We start from the raw sequence: 27725 nt of genomic DNA, 5'->3' as shown, positions 1-27725 counted from the left end.
GAAAAGAAGAAGTGGGAGATTCCGAAACAGCAAACGAGTAAGTTGCTGCCCCACTGGAATGAGCTGGAAAAAATGGTTTCCCGACCCGAGGCACCACCATAAGATTTGGGCTAACGGGCCAATTTAAAATCATGTCATCCCCGCCTGCTGTCGCAATTACAGTAAATGAGGTTAGAGATTCTAACAAACTATCCTCTGGAATTTGCTGAAAAGAGTACTGTTCTACAACTGTTTTGTTTTGGTAATCCTTATTAATTTACAGCTATGCACAAAGATATTTCTTCTTGCCCGAGAATAACAACTGTTATTAGAGCAGGACCTACAGATTTCAGATTTGCCCTTTAAAAATCTACATATTGCATACCATTAAACAGATACAGTCTTTTTATCTTTGTCTTACCATGACTAGGCCACTGAAGTCCATAGGTTATGAGTAAGGTATCAGAAATCAAAACCTTTTAAATTGATTGTGGGCCATCGTTTTTTTGATTGCTACAGAGAACTGAAGATTGTAACAAAATTTCTGCTGGCTCTAAATCTAGACCCAAATCTGTATATACTATATGTTCTTCTGGCAAATTACTCTTAATTAGTTCTTAGGATAAAAGCTTTTAAGGCGCTGGTGAATGAAAAGAGATCGCTTTGAACAGTACAGAAGGACACACAGAAGTGACTATCGAAACAGAGAAATACTCTGTCCAAGAGTACAGTTTGAAACACTACATTCTTAACATCTCAAAGTTCAATATTCTGCTCATTAACCTAAGCTCTTCAGTTAACAAAGACATACAGGATGATTTTTACAAAGATGTGAGGGAACAGGACAGTCACATTCTTAAAATCACATTCTTAAAGCTCACACTGAAATCAGATTGTGAATGTAAAATCTGACATTAAGGAGAAAAGCATTCTCCAGATTTCTCCCTTGCCAACAGGTTTCTCATCACCAACTCTATCACAGTCTACTTTCTTACCTAAAAGCAAACCTAAAGTGCTGCGCCCCTGTACCTTTCAAAGAGATCTATAGGCAATGACAGAAGTTTCATTTTGAGCAATTTTGGGGAAAATATTTCATCCTAAGTAATCTTACTGAGGATGCTCATTAAGTATCTTGCTAGTGGCAAGCGCAGAAAACATGACAGCCTATCGCACTGTCACTTAGAACTGACAGCTCCCTTTACTGATCAGAGACGGCACTAGGAGCCTTATTGAGTCTCTGATCTTAAATGTGTGCCACACCCTTTCAATACCCTTTCAAATGAGTGCCTTTCAATACAACGTGTGTTGGTGGGGCCGCCGCAGGAGCAAAGGTGCCTCTCAGAAATTTGGGGGGAAGAGGAGTGTGGGTTCTTTCTATAAACTTTCCAACCATATTCCAGCTTTCCAAGGCCCAGGGAATGAGCAGCATCAGTTACCTGGCCACTGAAAAATCCTGAGCTGTCTGATAGTAGGACCCATAGAAGCCAACAGGAAATGAAGGTATTAAGCACCCTCGGCAAGTAAGTCCACAATCTCACTGCATGTAACTGCAGGGAACACAGCTTTATTTCTGAACTACTGGAGAGTCCTATTACTAACAGACCCACTTTTTGGCCTGCTTTATGGGGAGCACAAGTATTCAGACTGCCTTTCTTGCCAGCACTACATGAAGGCAAGAAACCCAAACATTATTGTGGTGATAACCACTGGCTCATTTACTCTGCATACCCAAGATAAGCTTCCGTGCTAAATTGAAACAAACCACACATGGCAAGATTTTCATGTTTAAGTACTGCCTAATGAACACTGCCTTGTTTTTTTCCCCAGCAAAAATAAAATGTACATGAATTGCCCTTTGTTAAATACCTTGCTGCTTAAGTGCAGTAAAAAAAAACATTCTCTTCCTGATGAACGCCGCTGCAGCACTTCAGGTGACCTCCACAACTTCTCAAAGTACATGAACTACAACACATGGTTCACTGTCTGATAATCAGGGTAAAACAGCACCTGCAAGAACACTGCTTGCAACACATGCAACTTCCCACTAGGTAATTCTCTATAACAATACAAGCATATTGTTGACAGAGAGAGTGCACCCAACAACTGTGTTTATACACTAATATTAATACTGAATTCTGCACTATTTAATCTCTCCAGGGATTTAGCACAGCAAGATGGCAAGGACTTTCCTGAGCTATTAGTTTCCAACACTGTCGCATCTTTGTTGGGCTTCCCACCCACAGGGTGGCCACCAACAAATACAGTTTTGCAAAAATAAATAAAACCTCTCCAATTACAAATTAATTGCCAATTTATATGTACAGGCCCTTGTTCCATGTACACTTAACTAAGTTAACTCATGAAGCATCTTGTAACAATAACTACCATTCATTATTTTTTTTTCATTGACTCTTGTGTGTTGTTCTATTACACAGAATTAAACTAATGGGCAATAAGTGCTTTGCAAAAAGCAAGTGAACATACCTCATGTACATAAGATGCAGAATAATACATAGTTAGCAACAGAGAGAAAAAAAAAGTCCTATAAAACTAGATTATCCAGTCTGGTAGTTCTACTGTACCAACAACAGTTTTGCAACAATTTTTTTTTTTTTAAACAAGGGAAGTTCCTTGAGCAATACACTGTGACAAAGACCCTTTTCGTTACCAAAGTGTGTTCCCTTCTTCCTCAAAAAACCTCTTGCCACTTACTAAGTCTGGCTGCAAAGAAATGCCAGTTATGATACCCTTCTAGGACACGACTATGTAGTGTATGTTCATGTCAGCTGAACGACAAGCAAAAACCAGTAAGCTTCTGTTAATACTGCAGTAGCCTATAGCAACAATAAAGGAGGAGGCTGATAACTTTTTTTTATTCACGCCTGTTCAGGGAAAAGAGGGGTCTAAATTTAAAGAGGAGACAGGGAAGAAAATGCAATCACACCTATTAACCAAGATCCTTCAAGAAAATACTTGCTCACCCCTTTTTACTCCAAGAGGAGCTACAAAAGCATTCTTTGCTCATTTATGAAGTTAACTTTTTGTCTGGTAGATTTGCATTCAAATATGAATGGCTTTACAAATAAGAACAACTGGTTTGTACTGCAGACATCAGATATGCACAATCCATTTCCTACCATTTCAGCTCACCTACTAAACTGACATCAGGTTTAAAAATAGAGGACAGAATGATGCAATCACTGTGACTCCTTTCCATTTGACCTGCTTTCTAATTTATTTCCAGAAGTGAACAGAGAGTGCTACTATCATTCTACCATACGTAATCGGAGTTCCACTAAAACAAATTTGTATTAAATACTGAATTTTTCATGAAGGCAGAATGACCTATATTTGCTCAGTAATTAAAATTGCAAAATCACTTCCAGTCACTGAGCAATGTTAAATTTCTTTACACAAATGCAGTTCTTTTATGTAAAAAAACATGCTGTTCCTAAACATCTATTATAGAAAAAAAGACCCGAGGTTTGCTCGATATCCACTGCACCAGTGAATGTAGGGTATTCCAGAGATAGAATCATGCAAGCACTTTGCCACCAGTTCCACCAGCTGACACTCTCGTTTGACTTCTATTCTGTTCTATGCCTGCTTATATTGCACTCATTCCCATAAAACATGATACCTACCAATTATATCACTACAATTAAACAAATTATCAAGTTAAACAAGTTCTGTCAAAAAAAAAACCATAAACCTGGAAAAGATCTGCAAGTGAAAATATGAACACGAGTCTAGAAACACTGTAGCTTAATTCTGGAGCAACAGCAAAATTAAGAAGGAAAAGAAAGTATTTACCAGGCCCTACAACAGTCTGAATTATCAACTGATATGACTGTTATTACTGTTACTGAGTAGAGAGCATCAGGACACCTCCTGCTCACCTTCTTTTAAAGTCCACTTGATTGCTCCCGTCCTCTTGCTGACAGCATGCAAACTTCCATCAAGGGTTGAAACAAACAGCAGTGTTTCTGGAACAGTTACTGAGCTGGTATTCTGGAAAAGAAAAACCCATATGCGGAATGTAATTATTTACTACAGAGTTTACTCGTAACTGTCATAGAGTACATTTTCTAGAACATCACTTCTTTTTAATTGCACAGACTGGACAACTTTCTTGTCCCTTTGAATTCAGTGACTTTTTTTTTTTTTTTCCTGTCAACATTATGGAACTGCTTACTGTGCTAAGTTCCCCTAGAGACAAACTGGGATGCTTTAACTCAACCTCCATTTTCAATTTTATATCAAAGTCGTCTTGTACTAGAATTCGGAGAAACAGGAGATAGGGCTGATCTAGGAAAGAATTGATACAAAGACTATGTGATAAGTTAGCTAGAGTAAGAAACTTCAAAGCAGCTCAGAGAACCTAAGTGTTAATGTCAAAACCATGCTACTACCAAGTAAATAGAACATACTTTTGCTGAGGTTTAGTCCCCTAGAGATTAAAAGACATTGGCTGGGTAGCATATGGATAAATAAAACTGAAAGGTGATCAATATTCTACTGGGCTTACTGCAGCTGAGAGACAGGATGGAGCTGCAAGCATGTAGGCTGTCTCAGAGCAAGGGCAAAATATTTAGGATAGATGCAGCTTAAAGGCTGGAGGAGATCCATACTATTAAGCCTCTTAATTATGGTTTTATACCTCATGTCTTCCAATACTGCATTTCTGCAGTAGATAATAAATAACGCTGCTTAAGAAAGTCCATATGTATTAACACATTCACAGACATCTCCTAGAAAGCAGTTAGCTGCAGAATTCAAACCTCAATTTGACATTCTAATCATTCTGCCACTGGGGACGTGCCACTCCGTATTTACACATATGTGTGTAGAGCTGTTAGATGCCTGCTGTCATTCCTATAGCACAAGCAGCTTTTGAGTCTGGCTATTACAGAGCATGTAATTTTATTAAAAGGGCATCATACAAACACTGAGGACTCAGAACTATGTAGTTATCGTGGGAACAGGGAGGCTAAGTCCAAGGTGATTCATCGCACAAAGCAGAAAAAACATGTTAATTTAATGTCTACTCTTCTATTCCTGCCTAAAGATGATCCCATACACCCTAAGACCGACCCATTTCCATTTACCAAGTCTCAAGTTTTTGCTCAAGTAACTTGTCATTTGTAGACTGTATCTGCATTGCTCATCTGCATGCCACCTGCCACGTTTAGGAAGTTTCACAGTTAAACATAATTCTTAACCTACCATAGTTCATGAAATGAAAGTGCATGCATTTTAATAATTAATAATGTCTTCAATGACTTAAATTGTAAAAACCAATTATCAGTCATGTTAGAATTACTGCAAAGCAAAATACACAATTGCCAAATTAAAATGCATACATATAGGAGTAACTTTCTTTGGAAAACTATACATTTTTAATGCAACACAACTAAAGCGTTAGACTTTCAGGTAAAGCATAAAACTAAAAGGATAATATAATAAAGTAATAACTAGCCAACTTTCAGGTTGCACCTACAAGTATTATACATGCTTCTTTCCAGTCATAATGAAAACAGCTGAAGCAGACAATTTTAAAATACACAGTGCAGAAAAAATGAAAGTACAAATCAACAATACACAAACCACAGATCAGAAATAACTGCTGGAAGACCAGAAAAAAAGGAGATCTATCTTAACACATAAATAGAATTTTCATTATCTAATGTAGTTAAGTTATGCAGGCTGCAGAGACATCTGCACTTAAATAAAATATTTACAGCTGCATCTGGAATCAAACTTTGCAATGTTTGTTCAAAGAGGGACACTGAATAACAGTTCCTCTCATGCTGGCCTATAAAATATGCAGCTCAAGATGTTACTAATCAGAACTGAACTTAGAGTATCTTTCTAGCCTAATGACCTGATTTCTATGTAAGAGCAAAGAGAAGCTGTATTGTAGAGTTATGAGTTCTCATTCTTTTGTATTATTACTTTTGTTAAACCAAACTATTGTAGCCACTGTATCAAAGCAATTAATGAAAATTTTGTCCTTTAGGTCTTTTTGTACATGAACTCCCAAAACAACTTAGGATGGTGTAGTTGACTTATAATCATCTAGTCCAGTCTTCCCATCTTCCTTAAATAAGCATTTAACAAGCCAGATCCACTGATTCTGCAACCAGAAGGGGACACAACCACAATCCATTATCACATCCATTTGGAGCTGAAAGCCGTCTAATTGTGAGGCTCAATTTGTCTCCCTGAGATTTACTTTTTAAAGCCTTCATTGCCTAGCTGCCTGCAGAAAACTATACTTGAACAAAAACAAGAAGGAGGGAAGCTTGGGGTTGCATTCTAGGTATCTTTATAACTGCTTTTACGCAAAAGATACGCTTCTTTGCAAACAAAGAACTGCTCCCTGTACAACATTTTAATAATCTAAGAATTATAGTAACTAATCTTCCTAACCTGGGACACTAATGAGCAAGTGGGGCACTAACTCGGCAATGTTGTCTTGCATCAGACTGACAAATTCCCTCACTCTTATCACTGGTGTGAGGCAATGAATGACAGTGGTGCAAATGCAGATTTATGAATATTTTGTGAGTGGGCTGTCATGTGGCCCCAAAAAGACACCAGTTCAAGGAATACCAGGAGGCTGAAAAAAGCTGCATTTGAACAAGTTTCTTTCCCTTTGCAGGCCAAACTGCTTTTGAGCTCAGAAAAGCTAGAAGACTTGCAGACTGAACTGATCTCACCAGCTATTTAAGCACAAAAAGACATCTCAATTCAATAGGGTACCAGCAGTAGGATCAACCGTTAGGAAATCCTCCATATCATAGAACATTTTCCCCATAGAGTTACTTCTTCTTTGGGTGACTTCTGATACTCATTTTGTATAGGGGTTAGATCTTCAGACCTAACTGACAGTAGTCATCCTCAAAAACATATGTATATGCATAGCCACATACTAGCTCAGAGATGTTCATGCAGTCATTACTAATCATTCTGGTTTCAAGCTATTAAGAAAGGGCAAAAATGTCAAAATTTACTAGAAACAGTGTTGTGATGAAAACAAGAAGCAATGGACAGTGGTCAAAATTTATTCCAAATTAACCTTTGTGCAGCAACATTTTGCACTCGTATTAATTTTCACCTGAAGATCTCAATGCATTTTACCAACCCTCCGCCCCAAACAATTCTGGGTAACAGTGATGCAGGATAGGTGAGGAGTTTCTTCCTCCTACACACAAAAATGTTGAAAGCCAGTTTACTTTTAAGCCAATATATTCTTAATGCACATACACACACACACACACAATTTATATATTTCCAGGCTTTTGTTTTAGATAGCTTTGTAATAAATGAAATAACTTGAAAGCCTCAGTTGTGTAAAGCTGTCTGCAGGGCTCTGGGCTTACAAAATAGAAACAAAACAAAACAAAAAATATGAACCAAAGACACTGAATGAATATTCCAGCTCTGAATTTCAACTAATTGCCAAAACAAACTGTGCCTGTCAAGTTAACTGCATTTAATTAACCATCATTCTCAACTGCCAGATATTGCCCAACATCAGACAGCAGGTAGCCATTTAAAGTGCATACTACATATCTGTGCGAGTTCAAAGAAGAAATCATAATGGACTGCAAAATTTGAACAACAAACTGTTTTTTACTCAGACCTTTGACAAGCACATTTCAGCTTTCTCATACCAAACAAATGTGTATTTTTCACTGCAGCTATACTCACAAAAAATCCCTATTCCAGAGAATTTAATTCTTCCAACAGATACATAGATAAGGCAGAAAACATTTTTAGACAGTATTTCAATACAACATGCTATACGGTATAAATCCTGTACACTATACACCACAGGGAACACAAGAAATACCTGTTTCTTCATGAAGACCTATCTACCCTAAAACTGCTCCATGAACAAAAATATTTAATTTAAAAGACTGGAATGACTCTGTTTGCTCTTCTATCAAAAATTACACCAAAAACATCCACTACCCAAACTGATCATTTTAGTTAACAAATACAGTGAAACTTCACCTAGAGTGAAACACAGTAAGTTGAGCAAGAACATACAACTGTTAAAGGCAGGAAGTGAAAATTATTGAAGTTCCTTTAAATTGCAGGTGGGAATTTGACACCCAGAATGTAATGACTAGTGTTGAAGTTTAGTTGCAAATAAAATACAACATATAGCAAATCCAGGACATCTTCCATGTATACAGACTCAGATTGTTCTTCTAGGCTACTTTTTACTCTCTGCACAAGTTTTTCTTATCTTTTATCCTCTTATCTTACAGAATCAGTATATTCTTCACAAAGCATGTTCTCTTCCTGTCTTCTTATTGAGAAGTGAATAAAGCATGTATCATCTTCACAAAAAAAGTGCCTGTAAAATAACCACCATGATTATGGTTGAGTATCAAATATCAGCCATATATAGTATATGGTACACTACTTGTTGTAGATCTGTAGATTTAACATTTTCATATTTAACATTTGAATATCTATTTGTGGCATCAAGGCTACAGAAATTATGGAATCAAATGTGAGCTCTGAAACTCTCATCAAAACATCAGTAACCAGTATCGTCTTCCAGACTACTGACGTTTTAGAAGGTTGCTAGGACTTGGGACCAAATAGAAAGTACTAATGTGCGAAGAGTTCCTCTGCACATTCTGCAGTCACAGGAGTATGAAAACTTTTCCACACATCTACCCACCTGATCACTTACAAGCCAAACGATAAAGAAAGAAAACCAAAGCTGAAGAAGCTACTCACACCAGCTTCTGGTGAAAACCAGATGAACACCTGAATGTTGCCCACAGGCAGAATGACCTAGAAACTTCTCAGATATGACTAAGATCTTGAAATTACAGTAACTTTTTTTAAGCTTTTCAGTGTAGTATGCTTGGTTTGGGGGAAAATGTGCCACTGCCACCAACCACTCTTACGGTGCCTACCACCACTTTGTGATTAACAGGGAGATATGAACTCTTCCTGAGATGACAAGTGCTCATCGCATTCGCAAGCATCAAGGGAACAGAAGGGAACAGTACTCTGAAAGAGGCTATTAGGTCTATCGAGCCAGAGAAATCAGCTTCTCTTCAGAGGGCTCTGGACCCAGTTCTGCTCGCTGCCCAAGGAGTTTCACTGGGAGTGAAATCAGCACAGAGGCACACAGATTTCACTGAGAAAAAGATTCTACTACATGCATGCATCTTTTCCGTTCAAAATACAGTTGGGCAGCATCGCTGCTCCTACTAAGCTCATGCCCTCCACTCTAACTGGCTTTGTCTTAATACCACTTTTTCCTAATGATTTCCTTCACCTCCCCCGTAAGTCTGTGTTTAAGTTTTACTGCTTTTGAAGGGCTTATATTCAGCCATCAAAGTTGCATTGATGTGGTCATTGCAACCCTGTGGGTCAAGGATACCATCATCTTTGGGTGAAAGACTGAATATAGGGCAAATTTCATTAGTTCTTCCTTTACTTCTAAAGTTGTATTTGCACACAGATAAAATACATAATATACCATGTATTAAAAAATCTTCCATTCACTCATACTTTTCAAAGCATATGATACCATGCAGTTGAGATTAACCAGCTGAGTAATACACTGACACTGCTGAAGCTTATGACCTAAACTTAAAAAAAAACCCAACAAAACAAAACAGATGAGTCCATAGACTTTGCAATGTAATATTGCTAATTTATTTTGACCAAGGTCTACAGTTGTGACTTGGAGAAAAGGCTAGGGAGTTAGTATAATAATAAGGAAACAAGGTTTTATTCTTTTAAATTACATAAAAAAATAGACATAAAAATGAATTTAAATTATTTGAATAAATTACCTGTGTTTCACCCAAACTCAGAAAAGAGAAATTGTTTTTTATTAGCGACTTTTATCAGTGGCTAGAGACTGCAGTATCAAGGTTGCAAATACTCAATAGACTTTATTTTGAACACAAAGCTTTATAATTAACTGATTAATGGATTAATTAAAGCCTGGAATTAGCACTGTTATGAAAAGCTATGAAAATCATAAAACCCTGTATGTACAAGCCAAACTTGTTTTTATTTTTGTGTGAAGTAAGAGCCACAAAAACCAATAATCTCAGTCCTGAGATAGCCTCTTCATAAATACTGGTATACACAGATATTGTCCTCCCTGCAGGGGTGGGGTCTAACCTGTTGTGATGCAATGCAAATTCTCGAAATAGATTTTTATTTCATACTGCAATTTTAATTCTGAGGAGATACAACAATTTAATATAAGAAAAATATGTCAGGACATGAAACAGCTAAGCAGAAAGAACTTAATTTAGTGAACAGAGAAAATGAGACAGAAGGAAAACCTGGTTTGGGTCTTCTTTTATTTTATCTGAAACTGCAATAACATCTATTTTAACAACTACCCTCTTTGAAATTCAGTGAGAGCTTCTACTGCCTTGACAGTCTGTACTCATAATAATCTTCCACATCAACAGTGATGTTAAGTGAAGGATTTACAATATTTTCAAATTACTTGGGGAGTGCTTTAGAATTAATTTTTTAATAATCTACTTCAAAACAGAAATTTTCAAGCTCTCATTGAGTTCAACTTTGACAAATGCTCTAAAGTGCTGACTGCTAATAATCCGTGACAGTCTAAAATTTGGGACTAAATAGAAAATAGTGGGTTTAAGCTAGAATAGGAATATACTATCTAATAGAAATAGCATTTTATAAATTGAAATAGAAATGCACTTTATAAATACTAGTTAACCCTCACATAAGAATCTTCCCCTCAGTCTAGATCTACCACATCTTTACATAAAATGTTTTAGAAATCAAAGTAACAAAACAACTCAAAACAATTCTGAAGGACCCATGGAGTCAAATGAAGGTCAGTGAAAGCTGTAGAACAAGTTCTGGTATGTTTGTATATGACTATGGTACAGTTCAGTGTCAAAGATGATATTATCTTCACCGCAAGATTTCAAATTTTTTTAAGGGTTAGCAGAGCAATGCCCTATTTTGTTTCATTGTGTTAGAAAAAAACAGATCCACACAGGAATAATTTCTTCCATTAATTTACCTGCTTAAAAACAGTACTTTTGAAATGGAGGTCACCAAGTATGCACAAATCCCACTGAAGTCAGTGGAAACAGCAAATAGAAAGAAAACCAGGCCACTCAGGTCCTTGAGGTTATCGTTCTGTAACCTAGAAATATGTTTTGCTGTGGGGGTGGTACCACAAGAAGTTCTTCAAGTATGAATAAAGAACAGGAAAACACTTCATAGTGACACTGGATGGCGGCTGATGGTATGTTGCTCCCTCTGAGAAGTGCTACTGATTTCATAGAAATAACTGAGTGCTCAATAGTAAACAAATCAGTGCCCTGTGTTACCAGGTAATAATTTTCTCTTTTCTGAGTCTTAAGTAGGAATACATATGCACCAAACTTAATTTGTAAGGTCTGATGGATGATAAAGGATGGATGGTTTGCAAACTGTAATTTACATCCTCATAATTTCTTTGGTAACACCTGGCTTACCAAACAAAAAAGTTGACAAGATATATAATCACTCAAGCAAAAAAAAAAAATCTATATTCCTCACTCCATAATTAGTTTAATATACATCAGGCTGTACATTTGCATTTTACCAAAAAACTATTAAAAAACAACTTCAGCATTAACATCACCAGACACTTTCCTCACAATAAGAAAAGGCGTATACCATAACTTATGCTACTGGAACCACAACCAGTAAACCAATAAGGATGCAAAGCAAAATATTTTTAGACATTAGCGCATACTGCAAGCACTTGGTGTATTCATCACAGATAGCCTATGATTTATTACCTGTTTTTGACAGCTATCCTCTAATTACACTGTCAGGCTAGAGGCTAAAACTCACTATGCATAATAAAACCATGCCATGAAGAAACTGTAAAATTCAGTAAACTACTGCGGGGAGTTTTTCAGTGTAACTAATAATGAAGTTAATATATGAAAGAGAGCTGACAAAAAATAAATTCTTCTTTAGAAAGTGAAATCAAATCTACAGATCTTTTAATCTTAAACTCAATTCCAACATGTCTTTGTTAGCTATTTCTTATGAACACTGTAACACACTTCCAGCGACTTTTCATTCATATGCCCATTTGTACTGCAATAGGAAAAATTGAAAACTACAGGAGGTCCACTCCAACTGTCCTCTGACTTGACTGAACTCTGAGCGGTGCTCTACACCATAAACCCCCAGCTAAGTTTTCAGACTTGATTCTCTCTGTAAAACCAAAACTTATTTCAATATTCACAAGAACGCCAGCAACCAAAATGAGTAGAAGGACAGAGTTACAAACACATGAATTTACACTCCAGGACAGAGCTGTCCATAATTTCAGATGTGCAAGACAAGTTTGCAGTCCCCCCCCCCCCCCAAAAACCCTAAACAGACTATTTTTTTGAGCGACCAAGGAGATCTGCCACTCAAATAAAACACATAAATGTTAGTTAACATAGTGATTGAAGACGTCCTTCTGCTGTCTCACGTAGGTTTTCATGCCCATCAGTTAAATGGCCAAACACCTCAGGCTGTGATAAAGAACACATTAGAAGAAAAGACATCTGGCTAAGGCTGGGGTTTTCCCACGTCAGGTGCAGCCCGCATGTGTTGCCCACACACACCGTGTAACAGAGCACTGAAACCAGTCCCACAGGCAGCAGGAGGGAACAGACCAATGTTCTAAATTCCAGTTTAATCCCAGAGAGGTTGTTATTTTTGAGTTGCACTGACTCCATGTTAAGAGAGAAACGAGCAGTTTGGAAAGTCCATGGCTCACAAAACCAAGGTTTTTTTTCAAACTAGAGAGCTGTAAATCATTACTGTATAATATTTACAGTGCCTGCTTATTTATTGACAGCTCTATTGCATTTCTCATTGCTGTATCTGAGATGTCAGCCTTTTATAATGTGTTCCCCTTACATCGCGCTAGGGCAATTCCAAGCTACACACACACTGTGTCACCTAAAAAACAAGAGACAGCATTTCATCTTACAAAAAAAAGACAGGAAAGGAAGCCCTTGTATGAACACATAAATTGTAGGAAAACAATATTAAAGTTGGGATCTAAAGTAACAAAGAGTATATTTATCAGACAAAGAAAATACAGAGCAGCAGATCATCACCAGTACTCTTAGAAGAAATCTATAGAAAACATAATCTGCAAAATCTTTAGGTAATCTCATATTTTTCACATTACCTCCATACCAAGAATTGTATGCCAGTCTTTTTCATGGGAATTTGTTACTCAGGTGACATTAATAGTTTGAAATAAGACTTCCCAGTTAAATGGGTTAATCACAGGTGAGATGACTGGGACTCAGTTCACAGAAATTAAAACTACTTCTGAAAAGGAACTGAAGTACAGAACAGATTTCAACTTGGAAGTCACAGTGAGGACTACAGCTGGCAGAGCAATAAGACTAGGGTAAGAGCCGAGAAAAGAAACAGAGAAATGCAGAACCGGAGATCAGATACTGATCTGAGGTAAGATGGCAGGGCAGGGAGACCAAGAAGAGAGAGAAATCTAGAGAAAAAAGGGGCTGAATTCTATCAGGGCCCAAGTCTAGGTTTTTGTGACTATGCAAGAAAAATTATACAAAATTTAGTAATAATCTGTTGATTTGAAAAGTATTTTTAGTATATAAAAATAGTTCTTAGTATTCTTATTGAGTATTATTTTTAAAACTTCATGAGTTGCAAATCAATGTTTTCCTTGCAAAATCTGAAGCCCAAACCTGTCAGGACCCTGAAGAGATCTCAGCCCAACCTTATAGTCCAGGCTAAGACAAAGACATTAGCACTCTAAAATAAAGATTTTAAAGTAATTTTTGTTGACAGCCTGCATTTAATTTTTTCCAGTTTCCTAATGAAGTAACAACCCTACGTATGTTACGCAGCTTCAGTACTAAATGTGTTTACTTTTAAAGAAGGGGAGTGGAGCTATTATATCCCAGGCAAAAAACAAAGCCTTCATCTTTGCTTAACCTGAACTATAACCCTATATATTACACCAGCATTTTCAAGTAACAATGAACAATCCATCAATGAACATAACCTAAAACTTTTCTCTGCTACACTTCAGTATAATGGAAACAGTAAATGCCAGCTGGCCTTTTCATTGTCTCCTGATCCTGAGAATTTACAAAGAAGAGCACCCTTCAGAACTGAATTTTTGAAGACTCGGTTTTCCATCTCAGTACACACACAGTAGACAGCACCCATTTTAAAGTACACTGTTTAAAATTATTACCTCCGTACAAACAATCTGCTCAGTATTCCATCTGCTTTGCACCACTTTCACTATTCCCTGTGCTTTTATTGCTCTACACAATACCTTATAACCAACCTGGTTATTTCCTAAGAGGTTTTGTAGGGCAGTGGCTTGTGCACCCTGTCTTTCACCTTTGAATTTAGAAATGCAGTCTCTTTTGGGTACCAACTAACCATATGTACACTTAGTGCATGCACATTGCTATCTTCGCTCTGGAAACAGAATGACGGAAATGCTGTAAGACAGTATACAGGGCATGTAGCTAGTCATTTGTATTTGGGTATCAACATATATACAACGTTGTTGGTTTTGGTGGGGTTTTTTTGTTTTTTTTCAGAAAGAAAGCAAGTCCCCCAACTTAAGAGGTTATGAAGGGAACAGAGCAAAGATCTTCTGGCATGTCTCACTTGTTCCTCTATCCACCTACATAGTTTCAGCTTCCAAAAGTTTCTTTGTCCTACCTTCATCAATTACTTCATGGGAAATTAACTGGGGTTTTTTATATTTCAAGGATTATTATATATGCTACATGTTCAGGTACGGCGTCACATGCAACAACGTACGGCACAGAAGCAGGTACGCAGCTGTTCAGCTGGATCAGGCTGGTAACACTGCAGCCCCTCACCCCTGCGCGTACTGACGGGCACACGGCATTAACAACACTAAAACGGACAGCATGTTGGCTTCGCAAACACCGCCGACGCGGCGGGCTACGGGCACCTACGGCAAACTTTCGGCAAAGCCCCGGCAGGAGCCCACCGCTGCGTCCGTGCGCCCGCCCCCGGCTCCCCTCTCTGCGGGCGGGGGGCCCGGCCTGCACGGGGCGAGGCCGCCCCTGGCCCTCACCGGCTCGGACGCCCCCGCACCCCGGGCGAGCCGTGCCCACCCTCCCCCGCCGCGGCCGGGCCGGGGGCACCGTCGCTGTCCCTGCCCTCCCCGCCGCCTCCCCCCCCCCACCGCCACTCCCCACCCCAGGCCCAGCGGGCAGGCTTTACCCGGGCCGCGCCTCGCTTACCCCGGGCCTCGGCGACAGCAGCACCATCAGCGCTCCCACGCTGAGGAGGAGGAGAAGGAGGCGGCGGAGCGGCTCCATGGCTGCCACCCGCGGGGGCTTCCACGGGCGCCCGGCCGGCTCACCACCCCCCCCCCCCCCGCCTTCGCTGGCAGCCGGGCGATCGCAGCGTGTCCGGCGCTCCCCGCGCGGCGGGGCGGGGCTGCCCGGTCCGGGCCACCGACGTCAACCGCGGGCGGCCCCGGCCGCGCACAGGTACTGACCGGACCGCCGCCGCGGGTGGGAAGCGCTGCCGGGACCGCCCGGGACACCTCCCGCCCGCCGTCGCTTTGGGGCTGCCCCGCGGCGCAAGGAGGGCCGGGGAAGGGGGGGGGGGGCTGCGGGGGCCCGCGGCCCGGGAGGACGGACGCGGCCAGCGACGCCCCGTGGCTTCGTTCTGCTGCCGGAGCCGCCCCGTTTGTGCTAAGCCCCGAAAAAACGGCAGCCTGGCCGGGGGTGGGGGGGCTCGGCCAAGAGTCACATTTCAGAACGCGGGGTGCAATGACAGCTAGCTGGCTGGTGCCGGTTTGTTGGGTTTTTTTGTTTTTTTTTAAATACCTTCTGGGTAGATTCGGGCTTAAGGAAGAGCCTGCCTCCTCCAGCACCATCCTGCCCGGTACAATTTCCCTATTGATTTTAGGCTCTCTAAGCAGATCAGGCCAAATTTATTTGGCAGAGCTCCTGTGTTGACAAAGTCACTGTTGACCCTGCTGTGCCTTGCAATGCCTTAAATAAACGCCAAAACAAGGAACATGCCTCTTTGAACCAAAAACCAGGTCCACGCTCCTCTGAACAGATACACACACACACACACACACACACAATACTGAATCTAACTGAAGAAGCTTTAAAAAGAAGAGAGTAAATTTACACTGCTTAGCAAAGGCCTAGCTTTCAGACGCCTATTTATGTACCAAAGCCACTTTGTCCTTGCTACATATTGTTTGCTTTTTAATACTGATACCATTCACGGAGCTGCAGAGCACACCGAGTACTAAGCATGCAATATGCACTTAGCAGATCAGCTCTGGCAGCTCCTTCTTTTAAAAAGCATGCCCTTGCTTATATGGGCAGGAGGCATCATTATGATCTAACCTCCAAGCTTGCATAAATAAAAACATCCTGGAGCTACAAACCACACTGAGATTTTGGTTCTCCGGTACTGACAGACAGGTTTCTTTATGGTTGTCTCAGATTTTAACCATTCACACTATTTGAGAACAAGCAGACCATCTAACACACTGCATTGTGCGTGCCATGGCAACAACACGCACAAGGAACACATCTAGACCTCTACCACACGTACAGAAAGTCCTCGTAACCGTACACAAGGACAGTTAATGCGGGCAGTTGTGCCTGTGTGAAACGCACAGGCGATGTTGTGCAAGAACTGGGGCCTCCCCTGAGAATACAGCAGGGTGTTGCTTTTGCCCTGCTGCCTCCGGTCAGCTCCCGGCTTCGGGCACCTCAGGTACCACAGGATGGCAGCATTTCCCTTCCCACCAGCCTCCATCTTCCCCGGCAGAGAACCGCTCGGGTTGAGCTGCCGTCCCGCCCTCCAATCTGAAAACCGGCTGGCGAGCCAATAGGTATCATTACCTCTTTACGTACGATTTTATCGGCTTTAAGCTGAATTTCGTGCCATGCTACATGACGGGAGGAGTTTTTCAGTTGCGCAAGCACTGCGTATGCCACTGCCAAAGCGTAGTTATTTAACGAAAGTCCCTCCAAACGGACTCGCAGGAGGCAGGAAAAACGTCAAAACAAGGGCTGAGGCGACTGGAGGCCACTCGTGGCGGGAAGACGAGCGTTACCGCGCGCCCTCCCGCTCCCCTAGCGCCTCTCCTCAGAAACTGAGGGACCGCCCCTGAGGTAGGCAGCTCTGAGGTCCGAGCAGGGCCTAAGCTTTTACATTTTTAATACTAAGCCCTGTATTCTTAACGGCAACAAAGTACTAGAGCAAACTACTAAAGAGAAGAGCGCTATGGTTTCTGAAAAGGCGAATAAAGCTCCCCAACACACCGGGGAAGCGCGGGTTAACCAGGCTCTCTCAGAGCCTTACCTCCTCCGGCCCGCCGCCACCTCAGCGCTTCCCTCCTCCGCCGCAGTGAGCGGCAGCCCCGCCCGCCCTCGCGCGCAGCCGCACCCGGACCAGCACGTGCACGCTCGAATCCTATTGGGCGAGGCGAGGAGGGGGCGGGGCGGCGGCCGCTCTATAAAAGGGAGCGAGGCGGTAGCTTGGCCTTTCTGTCAGCGTGGCGGGCAGAGGTGAGCGCTGGCGGTGGTAGGGGTGGACGGACGGACGGGCTAGGCCGGGCCGCGATGATGTCTCTTGACACGTGTTAGACTGCTGACCTGCATGAAGCAAAACTACTACTGAGCGCCCAGGCTGCCGCCCACCCCGCGGGGCGGCTGTAGTGCACCACGTCTGTAACCTCCTTTCTTCCCTCCGTGTCTTTGCAGGGCCCGTGTGGAGACCCGGCGGCGTGGAGCGGCTTGGCAAATAAAGCTGTGTGCACCCCGCGAACGTGTCCGGCTGGTTCTTGGCGCGCCTGTCCGCCCCTTCCCCGCACTGCCTTTGACCCGGCGGGGTGCCCTGCCCGCGGTGCCGCTGGCCAAGCTGCAGTGCTAGAGCGAAACGCTTGTTCATAACTGGGGCTGCTCGGCCCGACCCGGGCGGTCCTTTTAAAAGCAAGTGACAGATCGTCTCGGCGAGCCTGCCCTGCCCTCCCCTCCCCTCCCCAGCGCGGGCGGCTGCTACCACCGCACAAAATGGCGCCGGAGCCGGGCGGGGAGGAGGCGGTGCGGCTGCTGGGGGAGAGGGCCCGGGTGAGCTCTGATACACGGCAGGCCTTGCCGGGGTGGGAGCCCACGGCTCTGGTACTGGGCGTGTTAAAATGGGAGAGGGTGATAACCTGGGTGAAAGGGGGTATCTGGCTTACTTGTGCTGTATTGGTTGATTTGGCATGACTTTAACCCAACCTAGACCACTGCACTAGTTTTTTCCTGAAGTAGTTCAGGGTTCAGTTTGTAAAGGGGCCTTGGAACAAGTAGCAAATGTCCTAGGATTCCTGCCTAGCTGCAGGAGTAAAGCACCTGGCTGAAGGTGAGCTAGTGATTAAGCAGGAGAAAAGCATCCACTGTTGGGGGTCCTTTACACACACAGCAAAAGAGAACTTGATGGGAATTTGACTCCAGTGATAGAGGCTGCAGCCATTTAAGGGGCCTCAATCGTTTCAGTCTGTTAATAGCTGTGCTCATGCTGTTCTGCAGACAGATACACTGGAGTTACGCACTGTTTTCTGTGTACAGAAAAGTTACATCTATACCCCCACTGGTGATAGGATTGGACATGCAAGAGCAGTAGCTAAGTCCAGGAGGACCATGAAAGATGCTTATTTATGCTCAGAGACCCATTACAGAAAGTAGCATGTGCACCCTCTGTTCTGTAATTCCTGGTAATCATTTCAAGGTTTTCACAGGTGTAAAGTGAAAAAATAACATGTTTTTAAAGCATGTTCTTCATGCAAATGCTAACTGCTGCAGTAAAATTTAGTTTCTCTTCATTACAGTAAAATTACTTAATTTAAGCTTTTCCTTTTAGAGCTAGAACAGTCCCAGCATTGGTTAACCTTAAAATCATGCCAAAACCACCAAGTACACCACCAGGTATATTAAAAAAAAAAAACAACTGAAAAGCACATAATACACTATGTTGTCTTGGCAAGTTGCCTTTCTAAGGAAGTTTTTGAAACAACTTGCAGAAGATAGTGGCTAAGCACTGGAGAAATACATTTTAACTGAATAATTGTTTGACATGGGGTAAATTTATTTAATAAAACAAAGCAAGCAGATTGTAGTTACCCACAGTTTATGAAGTGCAATATGACAACCTTGTGTAATAAGTCTAAATCTGTTTACACATTAGTGCATCTAGTCCTTGGACTTTAGTTATTGCACATAGAAATTAAATCATATAAAAGACCTGCGTACAAGACATGCAGACTTCATGAAAGGCAAATAATGCCTACATAATCGGCAAACCCCAGAATATACACAGCCTGGAATGGTCAAGGAGGAGTTCAGGTAACAAATATAACCTACTAATATTTCAATTAAAGGTAACCAAAATAGGTGTTCAAATATATAATTAATTTTAAATATATTAAATGCTAGTTTTCTTTTATGTTTCAGGCAAGGTGCTGTTTAAAAAACCTTCAATATAATAGCTTCATTTAGAGATGGTAAATCATCAAGTTACACATGGAAATTTTGATTTACATCAAATGTGACAACACAACATACAAAAAAGTTCTTAAAAAATTACTTCTAAAAAAAATCAAATCATGTTATAAAAGGAGAGCCAAAACTCACCTTCTTTGTAAACTAAAACATTTTCTGACATCCATGAACACTCGGCAACACTGAGTATCAGAAAAATATTACATGTGTTAAATAGTGGATATGTAGTGTTCAAATATTGAATTTACTGCATTCATTTAGTCTTGAATCATTATACCAGATAGAAATAAAAGGCAGTTCCCCCTCCCCCCTTGGTTTTGGCCATTAATTAGCAGAAACAGTCTTTAATTACATCGCGATCAGCTTGAATAACTGCAATGCTTGAATTCCTATTCCACAAAGTCCAAAAAACAATGCATGGGGGACAAAGTCTTTCAGTCACAGCTGTTGTTACAAACATCAAGCAATTTGATGTCTGGAGTTGCACAGCTGTAACAGGAGAATTTGGTCCCATGCTTTGCATGTAAACACGGTGCAATGGAAGAGACTCACAGCAACAAACTCTCCTATAAGAAAAAACTTGGTGTGTTTCCTTGTAGCAAGAGGCTCTATACACAGTAGGGTAACTAAGTACTTCTGGTCGTGTGCAGTATCAACATTTTATGTGTGTGCTCATGTTTTTATAAACATTCAGAATTAATCATGAACCAAGGTGATTGTACCTCACTATAAGGCGGCTTGCTATGGTTTGGTCTCATGGCTTTACCAATGTTTTTCTCCTCATTTACAAAAATCTGACAGTCCCACCTTCACCGATAGTTGCGTGTGTTTTATGGCTACTTGCTTCCCAAAAAAAGCACAAGTTCTGTATGAAAAAAAGTAATATGTATATACCACACTGAATCACAATATTACCTATACATCCAATTTACATTCTTTTATCCTGAAAGCATTTCATATTTCGATTGCTTGACACAAGCTATTGACTGCAGAAGTGAAAGAACATAAAACAGTTCATTCTACACCTCCAACTGCCTGAGAAAGAAAAATACTCTTCCAGTTTTATAAATTCATTCCTTATTTAGGATTTTTTTCCATTTGGCACGCAGTTCCTTTGCTGCCAAAACAACCTTTCAATGCTTTAATGCACGTTAACATAGCATGAGAACATAAGCTGAACAAAAGCTGTGTCAACAAGCTCCTTGATCTATTACGGTTAGGTTCCTCCTCCCTCCCCCAAAGAACAGGTCATCTTAGCCTCAGAGTTAAAATCCTGATGGCAACCAGTACAAAAATAATCAACTGCTTAATGGAATGAAACTTCATGTAGCTGAAGTACACAGGAACAATAACCAGGCAAGTGAGCACAAAGGTATGGTTATAGGCAGTCCTTGGGGGAGGAGAGGGGGGGAAGTGGCACAAGTTAAGGATGAGAACTACGGCACAGTTTATAAAACCATGTGAATAACTTCTATAATACTGTAAACTGCAAGAGTCTTCACATGTCATGGTTGATCAGGGGCCTCTGTGACCAGATCTTTAGGAGGGCATGTAGAGGAGCGGGGATCCATGGCTGAGTGCATTAAAGGAATATAAACATCATCCATGTTTGGCATGACAAAGATTTTCTGTGAAAAAAAGATACAATTAAATCAAGTTATATTTCATATGCCACTTGAAACCTTAGTTTTCTGTTTTGTTTAGTTAAAATCAACAAATTTCCAGATAAAAGGTTCTTGAATTCAGCATTATTTGAGTCAATGCCCATACTGAAGCCCTACGGTGTCCATTAACTCAAGCCATTTATTTGTGTTACAGTTGTAGATGAAGCTCAGGAACATTAAGATCTCCACACCTTCCATTAAACTGAAATAGCTCTACAGGAAACATACCAACTTTTCTTAACTCTACTGCTTTCTCAGCTCTTACCCATATACTTTCAAACTGTACTTTTAATGAAATAAGTGGGTTTGATTTCTGGTTGATTGTACAGGTTGGGATCCAGAATGAATCTGGTCAGTAAACTGTTTACCTGTCCTACAAGTATTTGTAAATTTGGAGGTTTCTTCCTATTTTGCACTGCAGTCAATGTGATTTTTTTAAATTATTTTATCTTAAAAGAAGTAATAATAGGACAGGCACCTTACTGCCTCATCTGTTCTTAATTTTAGGTAACAGTTTGGCTCTCTATCATCTAAGAACACCTAGGATCATGTTTTTATTTTAAAGTACTACAAATTCTGACATGGTACCTATTTCAAAGAAATGGCATTTTTGGCTCTAAAAACCATTCTGACAAGTGCTAAACCAGATTTCCATCCAGGTCTACACATGGTCTTGAGACCATCCCAGAAATCAGCTTCAGCTGAATTCTTAACATCCTTTCCACTGAACAGCAGCAGTGGAGGATACTGACTAGTCTTGAATGAAATAGGGGACATGCAAAAATTAAAAACCCCACCCCTCCAATAGACCAAAACTATCATTAATTAAATGAAAATATAAAGGAAACACACCTGAAACTCTTGTTCTAGTTTCCTCTCTATCCAGTCAGTTACATGAACCAGAGTCACTTCTCTCTCACCAAGTTTTGGCCGAGCTTTTAACTCCAGGTAGGGAGGTCTTCGAAAGCCATACCTTACAAGAGTACACAGAACAGGTTTTATTATAAACACTCCAACGAAGCATATACTTAAATGTGTTAACTGTCAATGTTCTCTTAATAGCAGTTCCTACTTCATTTACAACTAGTTTCTATTGCACCTCTTCCAGAACCCGTTTCAGCTACACTTTACCTTTTTTCTTAGTTGCAATCCCTTAGGTAGCACACACCTGAAACATTGCCCAGTTCTGCAGTAAGTTCCTCTTACCATATTCTGTCAGTAGGTGGAGGTGGAATGTTAATTACTAGTGTTCCTCTGCACTCTTGTACTTCAACTGTTAGCAGCAATGGAGTATTGGAGACCTCTTCAATTTTCTTCTTAATAAACTCAGTCTCTGTTGCTTTCTGAAAGTATTTTGACTTAGTAATTTTATCCACAATTCTCATGATCTTACTTGTCCGATGTCCTCCGACATACCTTTAGATAGAGAATAGAAAAAGTACATCAAGGTAATTTTCGTAAACCTACTGTTTGCTAAAACACCCACGGATTTCCTATTAAATCATTAAAGTTTTTGATATAAAAATTCTAAACAGATACATATTCACATGTCCAAGCAGTACCTACCAGAGCCTGCACACAGCAGCTGTACTCTGTCAGCTACAAGTGTCTGGCAGAAATTCCGTCCAGTCTGAACACTACTTCTTCCCAGATGGCATTGGAAATGCAACATTTTTTTCAAATTGCAAATATACTTATATCATTTATGCCAGCAAGCTGGTATGAGAAGTAACAACCTGTCTATTACCGTTCTAACAAAATTGTCAAGACACAGATGCACCAAGACATATGCAAATACCAGCATAAAAGGCCCAACCATCATGTCTAATCTATTTAACAGTGTCTGTCGAACAAAAAGGTTTTCATTTTAAGGTATTGTAGCATTTACAACAAGTATAAAGGTGGTGAAAAAGAACAGGAAGGCGATTTTGGCAGTGGGTAGAATGATATTCCAAAAACGGTTAACTATGCCTGCAAAAAGAGACTACTTTTCCTGGCAATAGTGTCAGATGGCATCCTAGCTTTTAAAACAGATGCTTTAAGGACTGAATATGTCTTTTCTCACACCTATCCCATTACAGACACTCTAAGAATAGCATGTTTGATATTTTCACACACTATATTATACCTAATTGTGCCTCTTTTTGTTACGTAGCAGAGAGAGCCTTGCTAAGGAAATAACGTTTTCCTATCCTGCCAAAAATTCCTGTTTATCCAGCCTTTTACAGAACTTTTTCCTTAGCATGAGATAAGACAAGAAACTCCTCAGCAGATATAAAAAAAGGGTGAATTAGTTTCAACTTTTGGATTTTACACTAGCTGTAACTTTACCCAGATAAAGTAGTAACCTTTTCATCAGTTTCTATAGTGATGCAGATTTTTGAAAGGTGTAAGGAAATTCTTTCGCTATTTTACTTAAAAATTCTTTGTTCTCCCTCTTCGTCTGTATGAGTTCTTTATATGATCTATGTATTTTTTAAAGATATGAAATGCATCTATTGAAATAATTCCAACAATTCATCACACAGTTTTCAAAAGGTTTTAGGGGTAAAATTCCAAGGAAACTCCCTTGAACATTTTGAATATGTCATGGAGCCTTTTGGTATAGTCACTGTAAAATCAGTGAGATATATTCAGACATAGGAAACACTGCGATTGTCTGAGACATTTCAGTGTTACTACAGATTTCTCACTGCATGGCATCATTTCAATTAGATGTAAAAAGAAAAGAAAAAAAAAATCAGACCGCAGCCAAAACAGGGAATGACGTGGCAAAACGGATAGGAAATTTTCTTTAAAATTCTTGCACAGCATTAGAGGGCAGTATTGCATAGCCCAGACACTCAAAGCCCTTCAAGGAAGGAAGAAAAAAAAAAAAAAAAAAAAGAAAGAAAGAAAAAAAAAAGAAAAACAAAACACAAAACCCTGAGGAAGAAAGCTAGGCTCGAATAACAGCTGTTTTCTTAAAGAAAAGAACACACTGGAAATAAGGGATCAGCAGGATCAGTATGGGTACAATACTGTATACAGAGTGTTTCAAGTCCACACACAAAATCACATTCTTGGCTCTGCTGCTCTTGGCAAGACATGCTGCAGAAGGTCCCCATAGGTTCTCTGGCCCAAACACTTGGCTCTCTCTGTAATTTAATAGTGAAGAAATTCGGAGGTGTCAAGTAGAGCACTGTACAGGTCACTCTGCAGAAGTGCTGTATGGTGAACAATGCTCCCTGCATGGCAAAACACTCAGCAGAGCAGCTTCCTTTCGATTTGTAGTACATGGCTTGATTGCCGCTCTTTGCTCTAGAAATGGGTGAGTTGTGTTTGCTTAATTGCTTAGATATACTCACACTCTGACTCTGTGTGTCAATAAGCATTATAGGACTGGACCAAGATATCAGTTATACTAAGTCTGGAAACGCGGCGGGGAAGAAAGTATTAACAAACACTACATAGACAGCTCACCCTTCTGCTCCTGGAGTCACCTGCTTCTCTCCTGCCAATTCAGGAGCATCATCCTCTTCCGAAGACCCAGCGCTGGAAGATTCCTCATCACTGTCTGCAAGACAATACGCCCTTGGCCTGAAACTGAAACAATGCAATTTCCAGGTCAAATGTATTATTCTTAAATAGCTATTCATCATGTACAGCTTTGGCTGACATTACAGGTATTTCTGTTGGAGACTCTGAAATGTCCCCTCCTCTTTTTTATAAACTTTATCTAAAAGAACAAAACTGAAACCACTCTGAAGCCAGTCGGTCAGAACCACCTTCAAAACAGAAATTTTGTTTTCTCCAGTAGAATATAATCCTGCATAAAAGAGGATGGCAGGGGAATGGCTATTCTACATATTCAAATCACATGTGGAGATTATTCAAAATACATTTGAAAGCATCTCTTGTTGCTACTCGTGGCTTTCCATGGAAGTTGAGCAGTATGTAGGCTGGACAGGGGGTTTTTTTGTTTTGTTTTTAAAACTATGACAAAGACATGCTTTTAAATTGAAAGATGAGAACATGTGATTCTGTCTTGTACTAAAAGCAAAGATAGGACTCCAACTTCAAATAACATCGTCTACTAACTGAATCCCAGAATCCCTCAGAGATGTTAACTCTGGTGCTAACATATATACCTCATCTTTACAACATATATACCTTATCTTCACAGCACTTTTAACCCAAGTCAATAAATTCCATTTTGTCTACTCACACACGCATGCAATTTTTGCAACGTAGACATATCTCCAGCAACAGTAACACATGCAAAGCAGAAGAGAATTGATCTTTGTCACCTGCCTCCAAACGGAAATGCACAACGCTCACGCTGGCAGAGCAAAACTGTCTCAAACTAGCAATTCACCTTACTGTCGCTACAGTGTGTGTCATCACTTACCAATTTCATGTAGAAAAAAGGCAATTTTATTAACAGAGTAAGTCTAACATAACCCTGGGAAGTAATATTTCTTGGATGTTTTGCAGAGATGCTTTCGTCCTATACAAATTTAGGCTATAATCTCCCTTCGGTATCTTTGCTGGAAATATTCCTTTCCCTATTGTATTTGTAGGGAAACTGACCTTTGGGCTTGTGAATTTTTAAGCTCCTCTGACACAGTGAGTGATGTTTACAGGATTTAAGGTTTTGTTTTTTCTGAAGAGAGTCCAAGACAGAGTAAGGCAAAGAATGTCATGGGGAGAAGAGGGGGAAAAAGTAAAGTAATAAAATCAAACAAGTGTGGCTCTTAAGGTACAAAATATCACACAGTAGTAACTAATTCCTAGACTTCCAACTATGGAAGAACTCATGTACACAATCACAGAAAAAAATTCAAATCTTTTAAACGGATTAAAATTACGGAAGGATACCGTGAATACACTTCGGTGTTAACAGATCTCTACCAAATGCAAGAGCTTGAAATAGTTACACAACACAGGCTTCAAAAGCACATGGTTTTGTCCCTAGGGACTATACCCAGGACCATAATATTCTACAGCTTGTTTAGAATACAGTTTATAGCTGCATTTTCTTTCTTTTGTGTGTGTGTTATTAAATGCTTCAAATAAATTTCCAAGAACTCACACAGGGCATGGACTAAGGCTAGTCTGCTATTCTGTCCATAAAACAAACGGTTAGTTGCTGCATCAAGTCCTAATGTAAAAGGACAGTTCAAGCACAGCTCACAGCACACAGCACTCCTTCCCAACTGCCTGTTTAAGAACTGGAGCAGTAATCCCATGACCTCTCTACACTGAAGAATTTGCTACCCGAGATACGGAATCAGAATCGAAAACCTCTTCTTACCCAGAGATGCATTTTGTACCTGCAGAAGAGTTAAACAGCACACCAAACTGAACCACCTCCCTGAGGACTTAGGGGGTGGCGGGTGGTTCATGTCACTGGCCCAAATAGCAATGCTGGAGCTGCTTCTCAGAGAGAAGCTCACGTTTTTACGTCAGATTCAAACTACACATTTTCTACCTGGGGGTGACCTCACTTCACTTTCCTGTGCACGTCATACCACCCAGTTCAAAGCATGCACAGTGCATTTTCAAGGCTCTCAAAGGTGTCACCTTGTTGCAATAAGGTGTTTTATTTGTCTAGGTAACGGGGCCCTTTGAAGTGCCTCCACACGCCTGCACCAACTGGCTAAGACCACAAGATTTCCTCGCATTAAACAAAGCAACAATAAATAAGCTTGAGTGAGATTTCAGGGGATCTCTGCATACAATGGACCATTTATATGACGCAAACATTGGCAGAAAAACACTTTGGAGCTACAGTACTGTTCCTGAGCAGACTGCACAATATTTTATGAATTGCCATTTATCGGTTTGTTTTTACATGGTACAACATAGCAAAAAAGACTGATGGGGTAAGAAACTGCAGTAATTTGGGGTTAGCCTGCCTGCATTCGCCTAATCTCCGGTATGATAGAACCTGCTACTGTATTAATTTTATAAAATTGGCAATTAAATACTTTTCCACCCTTTTTGAGAGCTGCATCTTCCTGAGAGTGCATGCAAGACGGCATTATCAAACTGTATAACAGCATGCTTCATTTCAAACAGTAATGCAGCAGCAACGACAGAATGGACTGCAACGTTGAACAATTTGTTTTGCTTTACACCCACAATATCCAAGGACAGTTAAAACTCAGTACTGTTTCCCCCACCCTCCTCTTTCCGCATGAGTAGATGCCTTTCTTACATGAGTTTGTGGTTACTGCATCTTAAGAGGCAGTTTCTTCTAGGCTCTTGAGGGATAGAAATGAGCGTAAGCAACCAACATGCATCACTTACAGACAATACAATTGTGGATGCAAGTGCATGCAGAATGGTTTGATTTGTCATAGCAATTGTCAGCTGATAATTTAAAAAGCCAGTAAAATTAACACAACACAATGGAAAGCATAGATGAGAATCAAACTGTTCTATACTTCTCAGAGTCTTTAATTTGTTCATTTGTTTATAACACCATTGTATTTAA

At 40.5% G+C, this 27725-nt stretch overlaps 2 protein-coding genes and 2 non-coding genes across 10 annotated transcripts in view; 2 read left to right on the top strand and 2 right to left on the bottom strand.

The window, feature by feature from the left end:
• The window catches only part of ERN1 (endoplasmic reticulum to nucleus signaling 1), a 39272-nt gene extending 23815 nt beyond the window's left edge, over positions 1-15457 (bottom strand). Inside the window, exons 1-2 of one of the 2 annotated variants that reach the window (XM_052808785.1) lie at positions 15303-15457; positions 3879-3990 (exon numbers count right to left, since the gene is read on the bottom strand). In XM_052808785.1, coding sequence (XP_052664745.1) covers positions 3879-3990; positions 15303-15380 — 190 coding nt within the window. In that variant the 5' untranslated portion in view covers positions 15381-15457. Of the gene's footprint in view, positions 1-3878; positions 3991-8259; positions 8302-15302 lie in introns of those variants that run through there. The other variant, XM_052808786.1, reaches the window with a different exon arrangement.
• A 2197-nt stretch (positions 15458-17654) lies between these two features.
• Positions 17655-17720, top strand: LOC128151570 (small nucleolar RNA SNORD104). The gene has a single exon (XR_008238425.1). It is a non-coding gene; the product is annotated as a small nucleolar RNA SNORD104 (small nucleolar RNA).
• A 185-nt stretch (positions 17721-17905) lies between these two features.
• On the top strand, positions 17906-18042 carry LOC128151571 (small nucleolar RNA SNORA50). Its single transcript, XR_008238426.1, has one exon. It is a non-coding gene; the product is annotated as a small nucleolar RNA SNORA50 (small nucleolar RNA).
• Positions 18043-19146: 1104 nt separating this feature from the next.
• The window catches only part of TEX2 (testis expressed 2), a 56462-nt gene continuing 47883 nt past the window's right edge, over positions 19147-27725 (bottom strand). For all 6 annotated transcript variants that reach the window (XM_052808783.1, XM_052808778.1, XM_052808781.1 and 3 more), the window contains exons 9-12: positions 24707-24829; positions 22451-22660; positions 22097-22217; positions 19147-21208 (exon numbers count right to left, since the gene is read on the bottom strand). In XM_052808783.1, the coding sequence (XP_052664743.1) occupies positions 21086-21208; positions 22097-22217; positions 22451-22660; positions 24707-24829 (577 nt within the window). In that variant the 3' untranslated portion in view covers positions 19147-21085. The remainder of the gene's footprint in view (positions 21209-22096; positions 22218-22450; positions 22661-24706; positions 24830-27725) is intronic.

This window comes from Harpia harpyja, chromosome 14, assembly GCF_026419915.1.
Source record: "Harpia harpyja isolate bHarHar1 chromosome 14, bHarHar1 primary haplotype, whole genome shotgun sequence".
Classification (NCBI taxonomy): Eukaryota; Metazoa; Chordata; class Aves; order Accipitriformes; family Accipitridae; genus Harpia; species Harpia harpyja.
Note: the sequence above shows the minus strand (reverse complement) of the source record. Positions and strands in the feature narration are given on the sequence as shown.